The following is a 27,285-nucleotide window of genomic DNA, read 5'->3' on the forward strand; positions in this document are numbered from 1 at the left end:
TTGGTACGGTCGGCAAGGTACTTCCTCACCATCTTCCCAAACTTTGCACTCCTTGTGAGAGTACCTCGCGCTTCAGGGCCTGTAAGATGGGATGGTCTGAGAAAACTGTCCCAGAACTTTGACAGTGTTCCCCTGCCTCTGCTGGATTGGAGTTGTGTCTCTCTCGCCTGTACTCCTTGGTTGTCCAACGTACTGTGACCTCTGCCGCCAGCATTTTCAGATAAATTTTTTTAATAATTCCACAAGAAGGGCCTTCTGGTACAGCCCCATCTCGGGAATAAGAGATAGAAATTTCTCCTTGTAGCGTGGGTTTAGAAGTTTCACCAACCAGTAATGACTGTCACCCAAAATTTTGAGCACGCGAGGGTCACGGGAAAGGCAGCGGAACATAAACTCAGCCATGCGTGCCAGACTGCTAACAAGCAAGACTTCCATGTCCTCACCAAGAGGATGACTGACCATGCTCTCCTCCTCATCCTTCTCCTCCTCCTCCATGTCCTCAGGCCATCCATCCTGAACAGGCGGTATGACAGTTGTGCAGGTAGTATCGTCTATAGCGCATGAAACTAGCTCCTGTTCTTCCTCCTCTTCCTCCTCTTCCTAATTGTCACCCAATCCACATTGGGATGAGATGAAGCTGGGCTGTGTGTAATCACCCTTCATGGTTCCTTACTCCATCTAATCGTGATCCGCCTGCAATGCATCCTCTTCGATTGTGAGCAGACAGCGTTTCAGAAGAAAGAGAAGCAAGATGGTGACGCTAATTATAGCGTCATCACCGCTCACCATCTTGGAGTCCTCAAAGTTTTGGATGATGGTACAGATGTCTGACATCCATGTCCACTCCTGAGGTCTTATGTGTGGAGTCTGAACTGAATACCGACTGCCCTTTTGATGCTGGTAGTCAACTACTGCCCTCTTGTGCTCACAAATCCTTCCCAACATCTGCAGTGTAGAATTCCAACCCGTGGGGACATCACACATCAGTCAGTGAGTTGGAAGCTACAAACGCTACTGAAACATGGCAAGGGCGGCGGAAGCTGTAGGTTACTTTCTAAAATGGGCACACAGGCGGCGTACTTTGACAAGCAGATTCAACAGATCCGTGTAGGTTTTGAGAAACCACTGAACTACGAGTTTAAGCACATTGGACAGGCATGGTACATGTGTGAGCTCGCCTCGCCTCAGAGCCGCCACCAGGTTCCATCCATTGTCACACACGATCATACCTTGCTGTAGGTTCAGCGATGTCAGCCACAGATCTGCATGCTCTTTCAGAGCTGTTGTCGCTTGGCTGAGGCAGTGATGCAGTGCTTCCAGCTTGCCACCAATGTGGTCATTTTGGAGATGGATGCTGAAGAGGAGCAGGAGGTGCAGGAGCTATAGAATGTGAGGGCAATGCTAATTGACCCAGGGCCCGCAATCCTCGGCGTCGGGAGGACGTGTTCTGTCCCAAGGTCCAACTGGGTCCTGTCTTCCACTATGTTAACCCAGTGTGCGGTCAGCGAAATGTACCATCCCTGCCCACAAGCACTTGTCCACGTGTTCGTAGTTAGGTGGACTTTCTCAGTAACTGCATTGTTGTGGAACACATGTTCTTGTAATGTGGGGACGGAACACCAGGAGAAATAGTGGCGGCATCGGACAGAGTACCGATGGACGGCCGCCAACATCAGGTTGTGGAAAGCTTCCCTCTCCACAAGCCTACAAGGCAACATTTATAGCACAATGTGTGAATTTAGTAGTTTGGCCTGTTGGGCATTGGCTGCTTATTTGTGCTTGCGTTCCAAGGACTGGGTTAGGGACAACTTAACGCTGCGCTGTGACAAGGACGTGGACGTGCTTGCTGATGGTGTTAGTTGAGAGTGTGCAATGACAGGTTCAGGGTAGGAGGCATCTTGGCATGTGCCATGGACAGGAGATTGGCACGCACGCACAACAGCAGAAGAAGCAGTGGTGCCACCTGCAGACACTGTTCCTGGACACTGGAGTTCAGTTTACTTAGTCGGGTGCTTTGCTGCCATGTGCCTGATCATGCTGGTGGTGGTAAAGCTGGTAGTTTTTCTACCCCTGCTGATGCTGTCCTGGCATGTGGTGCAAATGGCCTTTTTTGTTCAAATCGGCAGAGTCTTTAAGAAACAACCAGACTCAGGAAGACCTAACAGTTGTACTGGCAACTTCCATCGTGTTGATGTTAAGGGGAACTGTTGCCCACCTTCTGTCTGCGGCCACCACACTGCTTATTCCTGCCTGATGTGCTGCTACACCTCCTTCAACCTGTGTGCTGCTGTCCTCGCTCTGTATGTCCCCCTGCCAGATTGGGTCAGTTACTATACCATCCACCACCTCGTCTTCCACTTCCGCACCCTGGTCCTCCTCCTGACTTTCTGGCAATTGGGTCTCATCATCGTTTACCTCTTGTGACAGTTTCCCACCGTCACCTTCATGTGACCGTGGCTGCTCAAATATTTGGGCATCACTACATGCGATCTCCTCTTGCCCCGCTTCAAGTGGACCTGGCGAGAGGCCCGAATCGTTAAATGGAAAAGTGAACAGCTCTTCTTAGTGTCCAAGTGTGGGATCAGTTGTCTCTTGGCACTTGGCATGGTGGGAGAAACGAGGTTCCAGGTGAGGAATATGCGGTCCAGATTCACAGCTACTGAGACTTGACCATGTGGAAGAGAGGGTGGTGGTCGTGGTGGTAAAGTGACTTGAAACATTATCCGCTATCCAACCAACAACCTTTTGACACTGCTCTGGGTTCAATACTGATATGCTGTGGTATCCTAGTAATTGGGACAGGAAGGTCAGGCGAGAAGATGTGGGTGTTTGTTGTGGCACAATTTCAGCTTGCCCACGGCCTCGGCCTCTGCATGCACCATCACCATCACGTCCATTTCCTTGTCCCTTGCCACATGCCTTGCCCATTTTAAATGGAGGACAATATCTTCCACGCTCACTACAAATGGCTGAATTTGGACGAACTTATATGTTATCCTTGTGACATACAAACCACAGTTTTAAATAGCTGGCCTGTAGGTAACTATTTTTAACAGCAAACTGGTGTCAATAACTTCACTGACACACTGAAACAAAATTTTTAATGGAGGCCGGAAATGGCAGAATTTTCAGCGAACTTATATGTGATCTGTGTGATGGACAAACCACAGTTTAAAATAGCTGAATTTTTAGTGCTGTAATATGGAAAGGACCTGGCTGTATTCTGCAGTGCCAACAAGCAAATGGAAAAGAAAAGCAGTGTTCTCTGGATTGCTTTTAAGCAAATAATCAGGATTAAGATAAAAAAAAAATATTCCTGGCCCCTGATACCTGGGGCTATTTCTACAAATATCTGTAAAAGCACAAGCAGACAGAACTGGAGTGGACCCTCTTGCTATGTGCACTGCAGTCTGCTATATACCCTGCCTGCCTAGCACTGGTATCTCTGCAGATGAATTAGTCCTCAGAAGGACTGTTTGCTGAGATGGATATGTGTAATATACTTGTTTTCTACCTTCACTAACTAATAAACAACCAAATATCTCCCTAGCTCAGCAGCAGCTCTCCCTACACTGCCTGATTAAGGGGTGACTGTAACGAGCATAGCGGCGCCAGGTCTGATATAGATGAAAAGTAAATTAAAGAATTCTGTGTATTCCTGAAGGGCTAGTCCATAATGGGTTAAGCAACTTGTTTTTGTTATTTACTAACAAATAATGATCCTTCAAATTCCAATTAAATTTAGGATCATATGATTCTCTAAAGTAACATAAGAACTCAGGATATGAAAAGTAAATGTTTTACTAACATGTTATATTAATCGCTTCTTACTGTTTATATAAAGACCTTGTGTACCAGTGCAAAAAGAATCCCCTGTCTGTGATACAAGATTAGACAATGGATTCCAGCACCTATAAGCGCTACCATGAAGATGAGTTTGATTCAAGACAAAGTCTGGAGAATTATTTTTCAGATAAACCTGATATGGTCTTTGGAGAGGATTCCTTGATATTTCCCATTGAAAATCTTACAAAAACTTTCACAGAGGGTATGTATCAAAGTTGTTGTGAATTTAATTGGTTTTAACATGATAAAAAATAAGCAAAATTGGTTTAGGTAATAAAAGAAGTAAAGCACACTGCCCCAGGGATATAGACCAAAGTGAGCATAGCAAAGCTCTAGTTATTATAAACAATGAAGAATATAGATGTTCTGGGGTTAATAGTGTCAATGTTCTCTCCTCTGTATTCCCTAGCTCTAGAATATAGGTTGATTATGATAATATGATCATTTCTCATTTCATCATTTCACTAATCCTAACCTTGAAATTCACATTTCAGCTGGTACATTCACTGAACATCCAGAGAAAATCCACAGCAAAATTTGCAGGTGTTTCATATGGACTTGCTGTGGATTTTGTTGTGGATTTTTCTTGCAGATTTGCTTTGAATTTTCCCTGTAGATTAAAAATCCGCTGTAAAATTCTGCACTGAAGGTCAATTCTTGCACTAAATTTTATTTGAGGTATGTATATAAATTTTCTTGAAAACTTATCTTAGACATCTTATTAATTTGAAAGAGCAATGTGTGCTTAAAGAATAACCATCGATTTAATTTGCATTTGAAAAATCAATGGTACATTTGAAAATAGAACAGACTCAATGTCTCCTATGTGATGTACATACACAAGTTCCAGTGTCTCCTATGTGATGTATATACAGTAGACTCAGTGTCTCCTATTTGATGTATACACCAGTCTTAGTGTCTCTTATGTGATGTATACAACAGTCTAAGTGCCTCCTACGTGATGTACAAACACAAGTTCCAGTGTCTCCTATGTGATGTATAATACAGAGTCACAGTTTATCTTAAGGTTACCATTTTACTGAATTCACACAAAGCAAATGACAGAAGATTTGTGTTCAGGCAAAACAGAGTTTTTTTGCAAATAATTAATCGTGGTGTATATATCTGCTGCTCCACGAGTTTGACACACAAAATAAAAATAGCAATATTAGGTGCAGCAATAAAACATGGCACAGTGACAGAGGGAAAAATATTAATGCTATGGTACAAAATATTGAAAGTCTGAAGTATAATTAACAAAGCAATAGGGTGAAAACCCCAAAAAATGGAGTAGCTATAAACAACCACAGAAGTTTTGATTAAAAATTAAAAACTTTATTAGAAATCATGATTAAAATTATATATATTTATCACAGGTATTGAGGTTTTATCAGGATGAAAATAGAAAAACAACACTGAGTATAGAAGGAGATAAGTAAAGTCAAGTGTAGCAAATGTATGGAGCCAAAAAAGATCACAACCTCAAAGGGTCAGTCTTATATAAAATATAAAGATGTATACAGAAACAATATGCCAAAATTAGAGTAAATACTGCTTACCCATAGTATTACCAGATTGAACGCTCACTCCCTGCAGTCCGACGCGCGTTTCACGTGATAGCTTTGTCAAGGAAAATGTTGTATGTTGTCTATGAGTGTATGTATATATATATATATATATATATATATATCAATCCACAAGTGTGTGCCAGCTGCAGCTAATTTGCGCAGCGCATGTGCATCAGACCCCGCGCTGATATTGTCATACCTGTCCTGGCCGTCACAGTCCAGTGCCCATGTCGAGTAAACTATAGCCCTTTGACGCCAGGGGGACATGCGCACCACACAGTACAGACGGCCATCCACAGGACAGCGCAGCAGTGAGCCTAATGCTAAAACCAGTGAATGCAGCATTCTATTGAGGTTCTAGCCCAGTGAGAGGTGGTTATACAAGAAAAACGGGGACACAATGTTCCCATCATTCATCAGTGATGAGGTAAGGATGATGTTACAATAGTGTTACAGTGACAGAATCGCTGTGAAGAAATTACATACCTAACTATTATATTGAATAGTGTAAAGTGATGACGTGCAATTACAATATAGTATAAATAAGGGATAGCGATATTAGATAGATATTAGAGATTAATTGCTTAAAATAAAAAATAAATGAATATCAAGATAAAACAAACAAAAAATGAAGAAAGACATTATCATCTATTAAGTGCAAATATGCATATTAAAATAACAAAATGCAATAAAATAAATGACAATATAAATATACAGATATTGAATATATAAAAAATAAAATTACCAACACATGATGAGATATCAAAAATGTGACAAAGTAGTAACCCCACTCCCCCACCTCATATCCCCCGCATCAGAATTAACACATTCATTGAGCAATGTCACCCCAATTAACCTCTTTTCCCCCAAAGGTGGTTTGCACTTTAATGACCAGGCCAATTTTTACAATTTTGACTACTGTCACTTTATGAAGTAATAACTCTGGAAAGAATCAATGGGATCTGTTGAAGTGGAGACTGTTTTTTGTGACATAATGTACTTTATGATAGTGATAAAATTTCTTCAATATGACCTGTGTTTATTTGTGAAAAAATCAGAAATTTGGCGAAAAATTCGAAAAATTCCCAATTTTCAAAATTTGAATTTTCATGCCCTTAAATCAGAGATATGTCACACAAAATAGTTAATAAATAACATTTACCACATGTCTACTTTGTATCAGCACAATTTTGGAACCAAAATTTTTTTTTATTGGGAAGTTATAAGGTTTAAAACGTGACCAGCGATTTGTCATTTTTCCATCAAAATTTACAAAACCATTTTTTTAGGGACCACATCACATTTGAAGTGACTTTGAGGGGCTTTATGAAAGAAAATACCCAAAAGTGACACCATTCTAAAAACTGCACCCCTCAAGGTGCTCAAAACCACATTCAAGAAGTTATTAACCCTTCTGGTGCTTCACAGGAATTTTTGGAATGTGGAAATAAAAAATGAACATTTAACTTTTTTTCACAAAAATGTTGCTTTAGACTCAATTTTTTTATTTTTGCATGAGTAACAAGAAAAAATGGACCCCAAAATTTGTTGCGCAATTTCTCCTGAGCACACCAATTTGTGGGGAAAACCACTGCTTGGGCTCATGGCTAGTGTTGAGCCACCCCCGTAGTGTTCGAGTTCGGTTCGGTTCGTTGAACACCTGTATGTTCGCCGAACTGTTCAACGAACTATTCGTCGAACACCTTCGAACACCGTTAAAACCAATGGCAGGCAAACAAAAACACATAGAAACACATAGAAAACACCTTCAAAGGTGTCCAAAAGCTGACAAACTGCTCAGAAGACATAACTAACACATGGAAAAGTGACAAGTACATATAGTCATGCGAAAAGAAAAGAGGTGGAGGAGTAATAGAAGGGGGAGACACAGATATAGGCATGTCATGCCCTTCTAAAACCAAAAAAGTGCGAAGCCGACATGGCCAGTCCGTTCCTGCCCGTGCGACCTCCATGTCGCCGGGTTTGTGCCAGAGCTGCGGTGGACCCTGATGGCCAGCCCCCCTCTCCCAATACTGGTGCCTGTCCGCTGGTGGGTCGAGCGAGCCCCCCTGTGGTGGAGGCAGGTCTAAGCTTTTTAATTTAAAATGTCTCTCTAATTTGAATGAATACACTTTAAATCCTTTTACAAGGATCTATTGGAGGGCAAGTCTCATGCCAGCAGCCGCGTAATTCCAGCTGCAGTAGCGTCAACTAAAGCTGCTGCAGTTAAACAGCTTTTATAAGGATCGAGCTCGGCGGTCCACCGCAAGGCGTCCTACTGCCAGTCCCAGCCCCTATGCCTTGGGGTGCCTCCCCGATGCTCTTCACTGAGTGTCCCGGGGGCCCAAACCAATTCCTTTGAAAAAATTAAACGTCCAAACTACAGGTGGTGTAGCTGGATTAACAGCTGGGATAATCCGCTGACTAGCAGACACTGCTACTAGGCACAAAGTATTTCCTGGGCTAGATGGAGTTAAAAATTTGTAATTAGATACTCTCGTTGGATGCTGAGAAAGCACTCCATGGAGTCTCCTAGCACGCCATATATTATTCCCTTAAAAAGCTTGGGGTAGGGGTCTAGTGGACCCTTTTATAGGCAAAATCACGGCCCTGCATCGCAATACGTCACCTATGCTGAAGATAAATGGAACATTTTCATCACCTTTCATAATCACCAATGGGACACGGCAGGGATGTCCTCTGTCCCCTCTCTTATACTTCCTAGTGACTAGGCACCTGCTCTCATCAATTTGCCATAACCCCAATATCAGGTGGATTGAGGTGGGAGGCACCGAGTACAAGTGCTCTGCATTTGCTGATGATGTCCTAGTATATATCACTCAATCACATATATCCATCCCTGCTGTCTGAGGCCCTCGATGTCTCCCTCCCCAAATCCATACAGGATTCCATCCAGTCCAACTTTCCCTTTGCCTGGCCCTCACAGGGTATCAAATAATTAGGAATTCGTATTCATAGAGACCTCTCCCGTCTATGTTATCTTAATTTTGCGCCCTTTATTGAGCAACTCCATACAGACCACGGTTGGCAAGTTAGAACTGTAAGATTCACTACGTGAACCACTGGTGTTTTGTGGAAAAGCACATGTACACTGTGTTCCAAATTGTTATGCAAAAAGTGTTTAGGAGTGATAAGGTAAGAATTTTTTTGTTTGTCAGTTAAACTCATTGATGGTGATGTGTGTCAGGGCTCTTTATATCACTGTAAGCAATTGCAGACACCTGTGCTAATTAGTTTGGCAGGTTTGTTCAATGAAAGGCAAGACTACTTAAGAAGGCTGTCCCACATTATTAAGCAGCCTACATTTTCTGCCAAAATGGGAAAGAAAAAGGATGTGTCGGCTGCTGAGAAGCAACAAATTGTGGAGAGTTTAGGTCAAGGCATGACTACAATCAACATTGCTAAGACACTTCATCCGGATCATCGCACAATCAAGAAGTATGTAGCTGATTCACAGTACACACGTGTGCGTGCTGATAAGGGAAAATTGAGGACTCTTTCCTACAGGCAATTACGTCAGGTTAAAAGAGCAGCGGCAAAAAAGGCTTGTCATAGCAGCAGACAAGTTTTTGAAGCTGCTGGTGCCTCCAACGTCCCCCGAACAACAAGATTCAGAGCCCTTCAGAGGTTTGCAGCTGTGCGTAAGCCATCCTGTCGACCTCCTCTATCCACTGCACACAATCAGAAACGGCTCCAGTGGGCCAAAGAATACATGAAGACTGACTTCAAAACTGTTTTGTTCACCGATGAGTGCCATGCAACACTCGATGGTCCAGATGGATGGAGTGGAGGATGGCTGGTTGATGGACACCCCACGCAAACACGGCTACAGTGCCAACAAGGAGGAGGTGGAGTAATGTTTTGGGCTGGAATCATGGGGAGAGAGATTATCGGCCCCTTTAGGATCCCTGAAGGGGTGAAGATGAACTCCATAATGTATGTGGAGTTTCTCAAACATCACTTCCTGCCATGGTTCAAGAGGAAGAACCGTGTATTCCGCAGCAAGATCATTTTCATGCACGATAATGCACCTTCTCATTCTGCACATAAAACATCTGCATCTCTGGCTGATATGGGCATAAAAGGGGACAAACTTATGGTGTGACCCCCATGCTCCCCTGACCTCAACCCCATTCAGAACCTCTGGAGCATCATCAAAAGGAGTGTCTATGATGGCGGGAGGCAGTTCACATCTAAGCAACAGCTCTGGGAGGGTATTCTGTCCTCATGCAAAACAAGTGAAGCAGAAACCATCCAAAACCTGACAAATTCAATGGATGAGAGAATTCAGAATCTCCATTCGAACAAGGGGTCCTATGTGCTAATGTAACATCACCTAGAATAAAGTTTTGAGTTGAAAACTGTTTGATTTAAGATTCTAATAACCTGCTAATGCTTATAATTTCAAAATGACCATTTTTTTGTTCTTTATTAAAATGAAAAGGTTGATCGAAGAGTGTGGGGGATCTAAGAGTGTGGCAACCCAGTAGTCAGGATTACTTCGGATTCTGACAATCTGAGGGTCATGTTGCAGGTAGTGCAGCAAGAAGGCACTCATGTGTCTTGCGCATCTAGGAGCCCCAAAATTATTTTCCGTGCTAGATGCAGCTAAACATTATTATTAATTTGAAAGCTGGTGGCGTTAGTATAGATGGCCTAATAGAATCAGTACTGCACACTGCTACAAAGCCCAAATTATTTTCCAGCCAAGATACAGATAAACATGATTAGTAATTTTAAATCTGGTGGAGCTTAGTATAGATGGCCTAATAGAATCAGTACTGCACACTGCTACAAAGCCCAAATTATTTTCCAGCCAAGATACAGATAAACATGATTAGTAATTTTAAATCTGGTGGAGTTTAGTATAGATGGCCTAATAGAATCAGTACTGCAAACTGCTACTAAGCCCAAATAATTTTCCAGCCAAGATACAGATAAACATGATTATTAATTTTAAATCTGTTGGAGCTTAGTAGAGATGGCCTAATAGAATCAGTACTGCACACTGCTAAAAGGCCCAAATTATTTTCCAGCCAAGATACAGATAAACATGATTAGTAATTTTAAAGCTTAAAACGGTTGGTGAGGTGATTTTAACAAATCATCAAGCTTTTACTCTCCCCAGGATGACGCAGGGGTAGAAAAGTCGTTTCGGATCCATGATTTGTTCATCTTTATGAACGTGAGTCTGTCTACATTATCAGTGGAGAGCCACGTGCGCTTATCTGTCAGCACACCACCAGCAGCGCTGAACACACGTTCAGACAGAACGCTGGCTGCGGGGCATGACAAGATCTCCAAGGCGTAAGTGGCAAGCTCCGGCCATTTATACAGATTGGAAGCACAAAAAGAGCAAGGGTCCAGTGACACAGTCATGGCTTCAATGTTTACTTGGAGATACTCCTGTACCATCGTCTCTAGGCGTTGACTATGTGTCAGACTTCTTGTCTCCTGTTGCCATGCAAAGGATGGGCTAAAAAAGTGGTGAAATGATTCCGCAAAATTGATGTTACCAGCAGATACTGTGTTTCTGTTACGGTTTGAGTGCTGAACACTCGACGGTCCCACGGTTGGCAAGTTGGAACTGTGAGATTCACTACGTGCACCACTGGTGTTTTGTGGAAAATCACATGTAAGATTCTGCAACAGTCTCTGCTGATACTCCTGCATGCGTGCATCCCTTTCTATGGCAGGAATAATATGTGGCAACCCAGTAGTCAGGATTATTTCTAATTCTCACAATTCGAGGGTCATGTTGCAGGTAGTGCAGCAAGAAGGCACTCCTGTGTCTTGCGCATCCAGGAGCACCAAGTCCCTGTTGTGTTGGTGGCGAGGTAACAATCATGCTTCCTTCCTCTGTCCTCTCCCCCCAACCTCGCACAACAGAAATGTGATCAAGGTCTCCCTCATCTGATGAGTCTTCCATCAGTTCGTCCTCCACTTCTTACTGGGCTCCTGCACCTTCCTCACTAGTTTGGCTGCTTCCATGTGCCCTGGTAAAACCATCTCCCCCACCTTCACATGCCTGCCGCCTTGGTGCTGCCAACCGTCTGGACCTTACAGATGTTAGCCCTTCCGCATACAACTCCTCCTCCTCTACTTCCTCCACCTCCTCTTGTGCCACCACCTGACTCCGAATTCTGTTTAACATGTGCTCCAGCATGTAAATCACCGGAATAGTCATGCTGATAATGGCATCATCAGCACTAAACATTTTCGTCGCCATTTCCAAACTGTGCAGAAGGGTGCATAGGTCCCTGATCTGAGACCACTACTCCAGCGTGATTTGCCCCACCTCTGGATCCCGTAGGCCCAGGCTATACGTCAGAACGTATTGCACCAGGGCTTGTCGGTGCTGCCACAGTCGCTGCAACATGTGCAGAGTTGAATTCCACTGGGTAGGCATATCGCATTTTAGCCGGTGAAGTGGCAGGCCCAACGACTTCTGTAGAGATGTAAATCGGTGAGCTGCGGGATGCGAACCACGGAAGTGAGCACACAGCGACCGTGCCCTCTGCAGAAGGCCATCTAGTCTGGGATAGTGGGCTAAAAATTGCTGGACAACCAGGTTCAACACGTGAGCCATACAAGGCATGTGTGTGACATTGCCCCGGCGAAGGGCCGCACCCAGGTTTGCAGCATTGTCGCACACGGCCTTCCCTGGTTTCAGGTCCAGTGGAGACAACCATTCATGAAACTGATTCTCCGGAGCAGACCACAACTCCTCAGCTGTGGGACTCACATTTCCCAGACATTTCAAAGTAAAAACTGGCTGATGACATTGAGCCTTGCTGCCAGCATAGTAAGGAGGTGTGCAGGATCCCTTCTGCGCAGTTAGAAAGCTTGTGGCATGACCAGACAGGCTTTGGGTGCAGGTGGAGGACCGAGAGGAGGATGAGGAGGCAGAAGCAGTGGAGGAACTTTGAGATAAAGAGGATTGACGCACAACTCGTGGGGACGGCAAGACTTGGACAGCAGCCCCTTGTCCTGCTGTCACCATAGTTACCCAGTGCCCAGTCAGCGACATGTAACGCCCCTGTCCATGCCTACTCGTCCAAGTGTCTGTGGTGAAATGCACCCTGTCACACACAGAATTTCTCAAAGAAGCGGTGATGTTGTGTGCGACATGCTGGTGGTGCGCAGGCACACCTTTCTTTGAGAAGTAGTGCCGACTGGGCATCTGGTACCGGGCACTGCGACGGAAATAAGGTCTCGAAAATCCTCTGTGTCCACCAGGCGGAAAGGAAGCATTTCTGTAGCCAAGAGCTTGCAGATGGTGAAATTCAACCTCTTAGCTTTCTCATGGCTAGGAGGAAATGGTCTTTTACTTGTCCACATCTGAGGGACCGAGGGCTGGCTGTTGTGCTTAGACGGGGTTGAGAAGGTTGTCCCCGGCAAACTGCCGGTCTGTGAGGAAGATGCAGGCGGACATGTTAGGTTGCCTTGATCCAAAGGTGGTGCTATCGATGTCGGACAGCGCTGAACACCAGCTGGTGTTACCACCTCCAAAGAAAATGATGACCTGCCAATCACGCTGGCTGTTGCGGGTAAAGAGGTGGCAGGCTCGGCTGGCTAGGCCGCATTGTAGCACTGTAAGCTTCCCACTGCAACTTATGCTTCATGTCCATGTGCCGGTTCATGCATGAAGTACTCAAACTATGTATTTTTTGGCCTCTACTTAGCTTTTGCTGACAAATGTTACAGATAACACGAGTTGGGTTATCTTTATCGATCTGAAAAAATGCCCAGGCTATGCAAGGCTTAGCACCCATGCGACCTGAAGAGCCACCACGACTTGTGGTCAGAGGCAGAGTTGTGTTTGAGGATGCAGTTGTTGACGTGCTTCCAGTACTACGTCTCTGTCCAGGAAGGCGCAACCTGACCTCGTCATCACTAGCATCCTTCTCCACCTCCTCTGCTGACCTCATCTCTTGGCTGACTGTGGGTTGACAGTAAGTGGGATCTCCAACCTCATCATCATCACCCTGCATGTTATCACACCCGTCGTCCTCAGAGCCAACCTGTTCCTGCCCTGACAAAAAACTAAAGTTGTCGCTCCAATCAGGTATTTGAGTCTCATCATCATCTTCCTCATTGTCTCCACCAACAGGAGTTACAGTTTGGGAACGAGGGTCTACATTATGGTCAGAACCTTCTGCGTCTGGTCCTGGATCTGACTCATAAAGATTCTGGGCATCAGTGCAGATCATTTCCTCATCTGGATTCACAGAAGCTCTGGAGCTGACCTCTGATTCCCAGGCTATAGTATGAGTAAACAGCTCTGCAGACTCAACCATTTGTTCTACCCCATACTCAGACGGGCAGCTAGAGACTTGGGAGCTGTGAGGAAGCAAGTGCTATTGGGGTGACACCTTTGAGGACTGGAGTATTTGTGATGTTGAAGTTGAGGTGGAGGAGAGCCCACTTAAAGGAGCACTTGATATCCGTTGAAGCACCTGCTGTTTTTGTGCCTCATCTGGAATTTGTAGCGATTGGCGTGGCCGTAAGAAAGGGATCTTATCACATTGTAGACATTTTAGCTTGGCTGGAAGATGGTCTTTCTTCTGCAGATGTTACTGTTGCTTTAACACCTACCCCACGGACACAACCTTTTTTCCCCATCCCAACACGCCTATTCATCTTTCCTCCAGCAGCAGGCCTTTTTCCACTCATTTTGGTGGTTAACTAATTCACAACTCTGGAGTTGTTTACACAAAAAAACAATGGATGGGGACCTAGCAGAGCTGAGTGGCCAAACTGTGGTATTAGGCCAAAAGTATTGGCTGGGTTAGATGCAGATAAAAATTATATTGAATTTGCAACCTGGTGGAGGTTAGTATAGATGAACTAATAGAACAAGTCCCACACACTGCTAGAAGCCTAAATATTTTTTCAGAGCTAGATGTAGAAAAAAATTATATTGAATTTGCAACCTGATGGAGGTCAGTATAGATGGACTAATAGAACAAGTTCCACACACTGCTAGAAGCCTAAATATTTTTTCAGAGCTAGATGCAGAAAAAAATTATATTGAATTTGCAACCTGATGGAGGTCAGTATAGATGGACTAATAGAACAAGTCCCACACACTGCTACAAGCTGAAATATTTTTTCAGAGCTAGATGCAGAAAAAACTTATATTGAATTTGCAACCTGATGGAGGTCAGTATAGATGAACTAATAGAACAAGTCCCACACACTGCTACAAGCTGAAATATTTTTTCAGAGCTAGATGCAAGAAAAAATTATATTGAATTTACAACCTGATGGAGGTCAGTATAGATGGACTAATAGAACAAGTCCCACACACTGCTACAAGCTGAAATATTTTTTCAGAGCTAGATGCAGAAAAAAATTATATTGAATTTGCAACCTGATGGAGGTCAGTATAGATGGACTAATAGAACAAGTCCCACACACTGCTACAAGCTGAAATATTTTTTCAGAGCTAGATGCAGAAAAAAATTATATTGAATTTGCAACCTGATGGAGGTCAGTATAGATGGACTAATAGAACAAGTCCCACACACTGCTAAAAGCCTAAATATTTTTTCAGAGCTAGATGCAGATAAAAATTATATTGAATTTGCAACCTGATGGAGGTCAGTTTAGCTGGACTAATAGAACAAGTCCCACACACTGCTAGAAGCCTAAATATTTTTTCAGAGCTAGATGCAGAAAAAAATTATATTGAATTTGCAACCTGATGGAGGTCAGTATAGATGGACTAATAAAACAAGTCCCACACACTGCTAGAAGCCTAAATATTTTTTCAGAGCTGTATGCAGAAAAAAATTATATTGAATTTGCAACCTGATGGAGGTCAGTATAGATGGACTAATAGAACAAGTCCCACACACTGCTACAAGCTGAAATATTTTTTCAGAGCTAGATGCAGAAAAAAATTATATTGAATTTGCAACCTGATGGAGGTCAGTATAGATGGACTAATAGAACAAGTCCCACACACTGCTAAAAGCCTAAATATTTTTTCAGAGCTAGATGCAGATAAAAATTATATTGAATTTGCAACCTGATGGAGGTCAGTTTAGATGAACTAATAGAACAAGTCCCACACACTGCTAGAAGCCTAAATATTTTTTCAGAGCTAGATGCAGAAAAAAATTATATTGAATTTGCAACCTGATGGAGGTCAGTATAGATGGACTAATAGAACAAGTCCCACACACTGCTAAAAGCCTAAATATTTTTTCAGAGCTAGATGCAGAAAAAAATTATATTGCATTTGCAACCTGATGGAGGTCAGTATAGATGGACTAATAGAACACGTCCCACACACTGCTAGAAGCCTAAATATTTTTTCAGAGCTCGATGCAGAAAACAATTATATTGAATTTGCAACCTGGTGGAGGTTTGTTTAGATGGACTAATAGAATGATGCCATGCCCAAAAGGTTTTACTTCACTAGGTGCAGTAAAAAAATTTGCATTCTATACACAGGTGGTATAGCTTGCAACAAAGACAGGCTACTCCACAGACTAACACACTCTGCTATAGGCCAAAAAGGATTTGCTTTGCTAGATTTTTAGCCAAATGCTGTGAAAAAAACTTGCACTGACACAGACCTACCTGGCAAAAAGTGATAGGAACTGATGTAACCTAGCCCTGAAAAGGACTGCAATTACAATTAGTCTTTACTCCCAACCTATCTATTTAAGAGCATAGACCTACCTGATAAAAGTCGTAGGAAATGATGTAACCTAGTCCTTAAAAGGACTACAATCACAACTCTTCCCTACTCCCAAGCTATCGGTAGATTTGTGCGAAAATTGGCTTGAAATTAACAAAGTATAGCGCACACAGCAACAGCGGTGCCGTCTAACACGCAGCTGCAGCAGTGAGAAAATGGTGGCCACGGGGGAAATGGCTGGGTCTTATAGGGCAAGGACATGTGACATACACTGCCAATGACACATGCCCTTGCTTGTGTGAAAAAAAGCACTTCGCTCCATGTGTGCACTGCTGATAGGCTGACAGACTGCACCTCCCCACTGTAAATGCGGGAAAGAGAAAAAAAAATGGAGATCTTCATTATTCCTGCAGAGATCCTTCCCCTGTCCCTCCCCCCGCCCCGCTGTACACTCAAACTGCGTATTAACATTAATTTTCAGCATTACTGAGAAAAAATCCAGTTATGATTTTGGTGCACGAACTGTTATCGAACATAACCTCGAACAGCCGAATTTTTTTCAAATCGTTCGTTTTCGCCGAACGGCTCGAACACCGCCCAAAACAGCTCGAATTTGAGATTGGCGAACAGTTCGAGTCGAACACCGCTCATCTCTACTCATGACAGGGTTTGAATAGAAGGAGCACCATTTTACTTTTTGAATGTAAAATTTGCTTGAATAATTAGCTTACGCCATGTTGCTTTTGGGGAGCCCCTGATGTCCCTAAACAATGGAAACCCCACACAAGTGACACCATTTTGGAAACTATACCCCTCACGGAACTTATCTAGATGTACAGTCAGCACCTTAAACCCCACGGTGCTTCACAGAAGTTTATAACATTCAGCCGTAAAAATAAAACTTTCACATTTTTCCCACAAAATTGTTTTTCAGCCTCCAATTTTGCATTTTTATAAGGATAACAGGAGAAATTGCACCATGAATTGTGTTGTGCAATTTCTCCTGAGTAAGCCGATACCTCATATGTGGGTGAAAACCACTGTTTAGGCGCACAGCAGGGTTCGGAAGGGAAGGAGCACCATTTGACTTTTTGAATGTAAAGTTTGCTTGAATAATTAGTGGACGCTGTGTCACGTTTGGGGAGCCCCTGATGTGCCTAAACAGTGGAAACCGCACATAAGTCACACCATTTTGGAAACTTGACTCCTCAGGGAACTTACCTAGATGTGTAATGAGCACCATGAACCCCCAGGTGCTACACAGAAGTTTATAAAGTAGAGCCGTGAAAATAAAAAAATCAAATTTTTTCCGCAAAAATGATCTTTTAGTAGAGATGAGCGTTGTTCTACTCGAACTGTTCGCCAATCTCAAATTCGAGCTGTTTTGGGCGGTGTTCGAGCCGTTCGGCGAACACGAACAATTTGAGAAAAATTCGGCTGTTCGAGGTTATGTTCGATAACTGTTCGTGCACCAAAATCATAACTGGATTTTTTCTCAGTAATGATGAAAATTAATGTTAATACGCAGTTTGAGTGTACAGCGGGGTGGGGGGAGGGGCAGGGGATGGATCTCTGCAGGAACAATGAAGATCTCCATTTTTTTTTCTCTTTCCCGCATTTACAGTGGGGAGGTGCAATCTGTCAGCCTATCAGCAGCGCACACACGGAGCGAAGTGCTTTTTTTCACACAAGCAAGGGCATGTGTGATTGGCAGTGTATGTCACATGTCCTTGCCCTATAAGACCAAGCCATTTTCCCCGTCGCCACCATTTTCTCACTGCTGCAGCTGCGTGTTAGACGGCACCGCTGTTGCTGTGTGCGCTATACCTTGTTAATTTCAAGCCAATTTTCGCACAAATATACAGATAGCTTGGGAGTAGGGAATAGTTGTGATTGCAGTCCTTTTAAGGACTAGGTTACAGCATTTCCTACGACTTTTATCAGGGAGGTCTGTGCTCTTAAATAGATCGGTTGTGGGAGTAAAGACTAGTGATGAGTGTTGTTCTACTCGAACTGTTCGCCAATCTCAAATTCGAGCTGTTTTGGGCGGTGTTCGAGCCGGTCGGCGAACACGAACAATTTGAGAAAAATTCGGCTGTTCGAGGTTATGTTCGATAACTGTTCGTGCACCAAAATCATAACTGGATTTTTTCTCAGTAATGATGAAAATTAATGTTAATACGCAGTTTGAGTGTACAGCGGGGCGGGGGGAGGGGCAGGGGATGGATCTCTGCAGGAACAATGAAGATCTCCATTTTTTTTTCTCTTTCCCGCATTTGCAGTGGGGAGGTGCAATCTGTCAGCCTATCAGCAGCGCACACACGGAGCGAAGTGCTTTTTTTCACACAAGCAAGGGCATGTGTGATTGGCAGTGTATGTCACATGTCCTTGCCCTATAAGACCAAGCCATTTTCCCCGTCGCCACCATTTTCTCACTGCTGCAGCTGCGTGTTAGACGGCACCGCTGTTGCTGTGTGCGCTATACCTTGTTAATTTCAAGCCAATTTTCGCACAAATCTACAGATAGCTTGGGAGTAGGGAATAGTTGTGATTGCAGTCCTTTTAAGGACTAGGTTACAGCATTTCCTACGACTTTTATCAGGCAGGTCTGTGCTCTTAAATAGATAGATTGTGGGAGTAAAGACTAATTGTAATTGGAGTCCTTTTCAGGACTAGGTTACATCAGTTCCTATCAGTTTTTGCCAGGCAGGTCTGTGCCAGTGCTGTGCAAGTTTTTTTCACAGCATTTGGCTGAATCTAGCAAAGCTAATCCTTTTTGGCCTATTGCAGAGTGTGTTAGTCAGTGGAGTAGCCTATCTGTGTTGCAAGATATACCACCTGTGTATAGAATACCAATTTTTTTACTGCACCTAGTGAAGTAAAATCTTTTGGGCATAGCATCATTCTATTAGTCCATCTATACTGACCTCCATCAGGTTGCAAATTAAAAATAATTTTTTTCTGCATCTAGCTCTGAAAAAATATTTGGGCTTCTAGCAGTGTGTGGGACTTGGTCTATTAGTCCATCTATACTGACCTCCATCAGGTTGCAAATTAAAAATAATTTTTTTCTGCATCTAGCTCTGAAAAAATATTTGGGCTTCTAGCAGTGTGTGGGACTTGGTCTATTAGTCCATCTATACTGACCTCCATCAGGTTGCAAATTAAAAATAATTTTTTTCTTCATTTATCTCGGAAAAAATATTTGGGTTCTAGCAGCGTGTGGGACTTGTTCTATTAGTCCATCTATACTGACCTCCATCAGGTTGCAAATTAAAAATATTTTTTTTCTGCATCTAGCTCTGAAAAAATATTTGGGCTTCTAGCAGTGTGTGGGACTTGGTCTATTAGTCCATCTATACTGACCTCCATCAGGTTGCAAATTAAAAATAATTTTTTTCTGCATCTAGCTCTGAAAAAATATTTGGGCTTCTAGCAGTGTGTGGGACTTGGTCTATTAGTCCATCTATACTGACCTCCATCAGGTTGCAAATTAAAAATAATTTTTTTCTTCATTTATCTCTGAAAAAATATTTGGGGTTCTAGCAGCGTGTGGGACTTGTTCTATTAGTCCATCTATACTGACCTCCATCAGGTTGCAAGTTAAAAATAATTTTTTTCTGCATCTAGCCCAGCCAATAGTTTTGGCCTAATACCACAGTTTGGCCACTCAGCTCTGCTCGGTTACCATCCATTGTTTTTTTGTGCAAACAACTCCAGAGTTGTGAATTAGTTAACCACCAAAATGAGTGGAAAAAGGCCTGCTGCTGGTGTAAAGGGGAATAGGCGTGTTGGGAAGGGGAAAAAATGTTGTGTCCGTGGGGTAGGTGTTAAAGCAACAGTAACATCTGCAGAAGAAAGACCATCTTCCAGCCAAACTAAAATGTCTACTTCTTTTAGCGGACAATGTGATAAGATCCCTTTCTTACGGCCACGCCAATCGCTACAAATTCCAGATGAGGCACAAAAACAGCAGGTGCTTCAACGGATATCAAGTGCTCCTTTAAGTGGGCTCTCCTCCACATCAACTTCAACATCACAAATACTCCAGTCCTCAAAGGTGTCACCCAAATCGCACTTGCTTCCTCACAGCTCCCAAATCTCAAGCTGCCCGTCTGAGTATGAGGTAGAACAGATGGTTGAGTCTGCAGAGCTGTTTACTCATACTATAGCCTGGGAATCAGAGGTCGACTCCAGCGCTTCTGTGAATCCAGACGAGGAAATGATCTGCACTGATGCCCAGAATCTTTATGAGTCGGATCCAGGACCAGACGCAGAAGGTTCTGACCATAATGTAGATCCTCATTCCCAAACTGTAACTTCTGTTGGTGGAGACAATGAGGAAGACGATGATAAGACTCAAATACCTGATTGGAGCGACAACTTTAGTTTTTTGTCAGGGCAGGAACAGGTTGGCTCTGAGGACGACGGGTGTGATAACGCACAGGGTGATGATGATGAGGTCGGAGATCCCACTTACTGTCAACCCACAGTCAGCCAAGAGATGAGGTCAGCAGAGGAGGTGGAGGAAGATGCTAGTGACGATGAGGTCAGGTTGCGCCTTCCTGGACAGAGACGTAGTACTGGAAGCACGTCAACAACTGCATCCTCAAACACAACTCTGCCTCTCACCACAAGTCGTGGTGGCTCTTCAGGTCGCATGGGTGCTAAGCCTTGCATAGCCTGGGCATTTTTTCAGATCGATAAAGATGACCCAACTCGTGTTATCTGTAACATTTGTCAGCAAAAGCTAAGTAGAGGCCAAAAAATACATAGTTTGAGTACTTCATGCATGAACCGGCACATGGACATGAAGCATAAGTTGCAGTGGGAAGCTCAGTGTGCTACAATGCGGCCTAGCCGGCCGGGCCAATCACCGTCTGCCATATCTTGTGCATCCGCGGCCTCTTCATCCTCTGTGACTGGGGGGACAGCAGTCACACCTGTTTTGGGGCGCAGACCTGCCACCTCTTTACCCGCAACAGCCAGCGTGATTGGCAGGTCATCATTTTCTTTGGAGGTGGTAACACCAGCTGGTGTTGAGCGCTGTCCGACATTGATAGCACCACCTTTGGATGAAGGCAACCTAACATGTCCGCCTGCATCTTCCTCACAGACCGGCAGTTTGCCGGGGACACCCTTATCAACCCCGTCTAAGCACAATAGCCAGCCCTCGGTCCCTCAGATGTGGACAAGTAAAAGACCATTTCCTCCTAGCCATGAGAAAGCTAAGAGGTTGAATTTCACCATCTGCAAGCTCTTGGCTACAGAAATGCTGCCTTTCCGCCTGGTGGACACAGAGGATTTTCGAGACCTTATTTCCGTCGCAGTGCCCCAGTACCAGATGCCCAGTCGGCACTACTTCTCAAAGAAAGGTGTGCCTGCGCTCCACCAGCATGTCGCACACAACATCACCGCTTCTTTGAGAAACTCTGTGTGTGACAGGGTGCATTTCACCACAGACACTTGGACGAGTAGGCATGGACAGGGGCGTTACATGTCGCTGACTGGGCACTGGGTAACTATGGTGACAGCAGGACAAGGGGCTGCTGTCCAAGTCTTGCCGTCCCCACGAGTTGTGCGTCAATCCTCTTTATGTCAAAGTTCCTCCACTGCTTCTGCCTCCTCAACCTCCTCTCGGTCTTCCACCTGCACCCAAAGCCTGTCTGGTCATGCCACAAGCTTTCTAACTGCGCAGAAGGGATCCTGCACACCTCCTTACTATGCTGGCAGTAGGGCTCAACGTCATCAGGCGGTTTTTACATTGAAATGTCTGGGAAATGTGAGTCACACAGCTGAGGAGTTGTGGTCAGCTCTGGAGAACCAATTTCATGAATGGTTGTCTCCACTGGACCTGAAACCAGGGAAGGCCGTGTGCGACAATGCTGCAAACCTGGGTGCGGCCCTTCGCCGGGGCAATGTCACACACGTGCCTTGTATGGCTCACGTGTTGAACCTGGTTGTCCAGCAATTTTTAGCCCACTATCCCAGACTAGATGGCCTTCTGCAGAGGGCACGGTCGCTGTGTGCTCACTTCCGCCGTTCGCATCCCGCAGCTCAGCGACTTACATCTCTACAGAAGTCGTTGGGCCTGCCACTTCACCGGCTAAAATGCGATGTGCCTACCCGGTGGAATTCAACTCTGCACATGTTGCAGCGACTGTGGCAGCACCGACAAGCCCTGGTGCAATACGTTCTGACGTATAGCCTGGGCCAACGAGATTCAGAGGTGGGGCAAATCACGCTGGAGGAGTGGTCTCAGATCAGGGACCTATGCACCCTTCTGCACAGTTTTGAAATGGCGACGAAGATGTTTAGTGCTGACGATGCCATTATCAGCATGACTATTCCGGTGATTTACATGCTGGAGCACATGTTAAACAGAATTCGGAGTCAGGTGGTGGCACAAGAGGAGGTGGAGGAAGTAGAGGAGGAGGAGTTGTATGCGGAAGGGCTAACATCTGCAAGGTCCAGAAGGTCGGCAGCACCAAGGCGGCAGGCATGTGAGGGTGGGGGAGATGGTTTTACCAGGGCGCATGGTAGCAGCCAAACTAGTGAGGAAGGTGCAGGGGCCCAGGAAGAAGTGGAGGACGAACTGATGGAAGACTCATCAGATGAGGGAGACCTTGATCACATTTCTGTTGTGCGAGGTTGGGGGGAGAGGACAGAGGAAGGAAGCATAATTGTTACCTCGCCACCAACACAACAGGGACTTGGTGCTCCTGGATGCGCAACACACATGAGTGCCTTCTTGCTGCACTACCTGCAACATGACCCTCGAATTGTGAGAATTAGAAATAATCCTGACTACTGGGTTGCCACACTGTTAGATCCCCGGTACAAAAGTAAATTTGCAGAAATTATTCCTGCCATAGAAAGGGATGCACGCATGCAGGAGTATCAGCAGAGACTGCTGCAGAATCTTACATGTGCTTTTCCACAAAATACCAGCGGTGCACGTAGTGAATCTCACAGTTCCAACTTGCCAACCGTGGGACCGTCAAGTGTTCAGCACTCAAGCCGTAACAGAACCACAGTATCTGCTGGTAACATCAATTTTGCGGAATCATTTCACCACTTTTTTAGCCCATCCTTTGCATGGCCACAGGAGACAAGAAGTCTGACACATAGTCAACGCCTAGAGACGATGGTACAGGAGTATCTCCAAGTAAACATTGAAGCCACGACTGTGTCACTGGACCCTTGCTCTTTTTGGGCTTCCAATCTGGATAAATGGCCGGAGCTAGCCACTTACGCCTTGGACATCTTGTCATGCCCCGCAGCCAGCGTTCTGTCTGAACGTGTGTTCAGCGCTGCTGGTGGTGTGCTGACAGATAAGCGCACGCGGCTCTCCACTGATAATGTAGACAGACTCACGTTCATAAAGATGAACAAATCATGGATCCGAAACGACTTTTCTACCCCTGTGTCATCCTGGGGAGAGTAAAAGCTTGATGATTGGTTAAAATCACCCTACCAAACGTTTTAAGCTTTCAAATTACTAATCATGTTTATCTGTATCTTGACTGGAAAATAATTTGGGCTTTGTAGCAGTGTGCAGCACTGATCCTATTAGGCCATCTATAATAAGCTCCACCAGATTTAAAATTAAAAATAATTTTTAGCTGCATCTAGCCCGGAAAATAATTTTGGGGCTCCGAGATGCGCAAGACACATAAGTGCCTTCTTGCTGCACTACCTGCAACATGACCCTCATATTGTCAGAATTTGAAGTAATCATGACTACTGGGTTGCCACACTCTTAGATCCCCCAAACTTTTCGATCAACCTTTTCATTTTAATAAAGACCAAAAAAATGGTCATTTTTGAAATTATAAGCATTAGCAGGTTGTTAGAAACTGAAATCAAACAGTTTTCAACTCAAAACTTTATTCTAGGTGATGTTACATTTTCACATAGGACCCCTTGTTCGAAAGGAGCTTCTGAACTCTCTCGTCCATTGAATTTGTCAGGTTTTGGATGGTTTCTGCTTCAATTGTTTTGCATGAGGACAGAATACCCTCCCAGAGCTGTTGCTTAGATGTGAACTGCCTCCCGCCATCATAGACACTCCTTTTAATGATGCTCCAAAGGTTCTGAATGGGGTAGAGGTCAGGGGAGCATGGGGGTCACACCATAAGTTTGTCCCCTTTTATGCCCATATCAGCCAGAGATGCAGATGTTTTATGTGCAGCATGAGATGGTGCATTATCATGCAGAAAAATGATCTTGCTGTGAAATACACGGTTCTTCTTCTTGAACCATGGCAGGAAGTGCTGTTTGAGAAAATCCACATACATTATGGAGTTCATCTTTAGCGCCTTCAGGGATCCTAAAGGGGCCGACAATCTCTCTCCCCATGATTCCAGCCCAAAACATTACTCCACCTCCTCCTTGTTGGCGCTGTAGCCGTGTTTGCGTGGGGTGTCCATCAACCAGCCATCCTCCACTCCATCCATCTGGACCATCGAGCGCTGCACGGCACTCATCCGTGAACAAAACAGTTTTGAAATCAGTCTTCATGTAATGTTTGGCCCACTGGAGCCGTTTCTGCTTGTGTGAAGTGGATAGAGGAGGTCGACAGGATGGCATATGCACAGCTGCAAACCTCTGAAGGACCCTGCATCTTGTTGTTCGGGGGACGTTGGAGGCACAAGCAGCTTCAAAAACTTGTCTGCTGCTATGACAAGGCTTTTTTGCCGCTGCTCTTTCAACCTGACGTAATTGCCTGTAGGAAAGAGTCCTCAATTTGTCCTTATCAGCACGCACACGTGTGTACTGTGAATCAGCTACATACTTCTTGATTGAAAGAAAGTATATGAGGGATTATTGGTGAAATTTCCCAAAATCCCTACAATATTATTTGTTCCAAAAGTACATAAGAACCCTCTGGAGCCCCCAGGACGCCCTATTGTGTCGGGCCTGGAGGGTCTTTGTCAACCCATTTGTATCTTCATAGATTACTATTTAAAACCTTTAGCTCAGACCTTACCCTCATATGTGAGGGACTCAACTGAGGTCCTCACCCGGATTAATAACATTACCCTAGAAACAGATATGATACTCGTAACCTCAGATGTAGAGGCTCTTTACACCTGTATAGATCATGGGCAGGGAATAGAAGCGGTCCGCTTTTTTCTCGGAATGAGCAACTGGGATGGTCGAACATGCGAGTTGGTGGTCGAGCTGCTGGAGTACATCCTCACACATAATTTTTTTGTTTTTAAAGATCAGTTCTATGTGCAGAAGCGAGGCACAGCAATGGGGGCGGCCTGCGCGCCCTCGTACGCAAACCTTTTTATGGGTTATTGGGAAAGAACAATTTTTGGCGACGAGGACGCGCAGATGATGTCATCCGTCCCCATGTGGCTTCGTTATATAGACGACATTTTGTTTATTTGGCAGGGTGATGGGGATGTGCTCCGGCAGTTCATGACCTCTCTCAACATGAATGAATTCAACATTAAACTGACCTATAAATGCAGCAGGGAGAAGATCGAATTCTTGGACATTTTGATAGAAGTGGATGAGAAATTACAAATACAAACAGATGTCTATAGAAAAGAGACTGCGGTCAACTCCCTGCTGCATGCAGGGTCAGGTCACCAATATTCAACAGTTAAAGCCATCCCAGTTGGTCAATTTCTGAGAATTAAGCGGATCTGCTCAACTAAAGAGGGATTTGAGAGGCAGGCTGAGGATCTGAGGGTGAGATTCTCAGAACGTGGGTATAGTAAAAGAACAATAAAACACGGCTATAATAGAGCAAAAGGGGTGTCACGTGATGCGTTGTTGCGGCCGACCCAAGTTGGCGCCGGTAGGGGAGGCACCATAAGATTTATTTCAACGTATAACTCAGAATGGCAGACCATGAGATCTGTTCTGGAAAAACATTGGCCAGTTCTACAGACTGAACCATCTTTTTCCGGAGTGCTGTCTAAAAATCCACAGATGACCTCCAGGAGGAGTAAAAATTTGAGAGATATCCTGGTAAAGAGTCACTATACTCCGGCAAAATGCAGTCTGTTTAACTTAGGACCACCGAGTAATGGCTGTTACCCATGCGGCGCCTGCGTGGCCTGTTGCAACATCGTAAGAACAAAGACTTTCTCAACATCTGATGGTAGTAGGGAATTTTTTATTAGACAGAGGATAACCTGCAATACGTCACAAGTGATATACTACGCCACCTGTAACTGCAACAAAATTTATATAGGCTTAACAACACGCCAACTTAAAATCAGAACCCGTGAACACGTGCTTGATATAATAGCCTCCAAGACACAGGATAACATTGAAGAATTAAAAACTATCCCACGACACTTCAAACTGGAACATGGGAGTAATCCCAAAAGTTTGAAAGTAAGAGGTATAGAACATGTCCAGTTGGGTATTAGAGGGGGCGATATTAGAAAAATCTTAGCACAACGGGAATGTAAATGGATCTACGTTCTGGGAACTAGAGCCCCCATGGGTTTGAATGAAGCTTTTAGCTTTTCTCCCTTTTTATAATAGTTTCCTCTAGGGCCCATGTTCTACTAAAATACTCCACATCAGCAGCACCCTTTGGTCAATTGAAATTTATGAAAATTGCCTTGGTTTTTAACAAAACCATTTTATTTTAAAAAAATATTTTTTAACCTGTTTGTCTTCTCTGAGCACATTCTCTCATTTTATGTATATTCGGGCTCTAATCAAATTGCCCTTATTATTTTCAGGCCGAATTTCAATTCATTCTGATGATTCCACATGTTGAATATGAAAGACAGAACACTAAAGAAACTGAAATCCCATATAAAGTCTGCATGACTCCTATTTGAAGGAACTGTGTGAGTGCAGACTGGCAGACATTGTTTTGCAGAAGCCCAGTAGGTAATGTAATAATGAAGTTTACTAAAAAAGTAGTTAATTTATAAGGTTTTGGGTTCTGCAAGACTCATGTCATGCCGGTCTGCACATTGACATTTGAAAATGTAATAAGCAGATTGAGGAATGTTTCATAGAGATTCTTTGTGTGTTCTCCTTTAAGATCTGATTCTCTGGCACTCGGCCTCAAAACAGACTCTATAGGGTTACCCTTTGTTTACAGTGCTCTCTCTCTCCTGTTCCTGATTAGGTGCGCGTGCCTTGCGCCCCCCTCCCTCTCCACCGTCCATCGCTGTCAGTATCCATGCTGGACGCAGGTGACTTAATCCT

At 44.2% G+C, this 27,285-nt stretch overlaps 1 protein-coding gene across 1 annotated transcript in view; it reads left to right on the forward strand.

Annotated features, from left to right (window-relative positions):
- Positions 1–3,822: 3,822 nt before the first annotated feature.
- Positions 3,823–27,285, forward strand: part of LOC141172730 (nicotinamide N-methyltransferase-like) — a 117,226-nt gene continuing 93,763 nt past the window's right edge. The window contains exon 1 of the mRNA XM_073657201.1: positions 3,823–4,048. Coding sequence (XP_073513302.1) covers positions 3,898–4,048 — 151 coding nt within the window. The 5' untranslated portion in view covers positions 3,823–3,897. The remainder of the gene's footprint in view (positions 4,049–27,285) is intronic.

Source organism: Phyllobates terribilis, unplaced genomic scaffold, assembly GCF_046119375.1.
Source record: "Phyllobates terribilis strain yellow unplaced genomic scaffold, ASM4611937v1 Scaffold_12__6_contigs__length_324123572, whole genome shotgun sequence".
NCBI lineage: Eukaryota > Metazoa > Chordata > Amphibia > Anura > Dendrobatidae > Phyllobates > Phyllobates terribilis.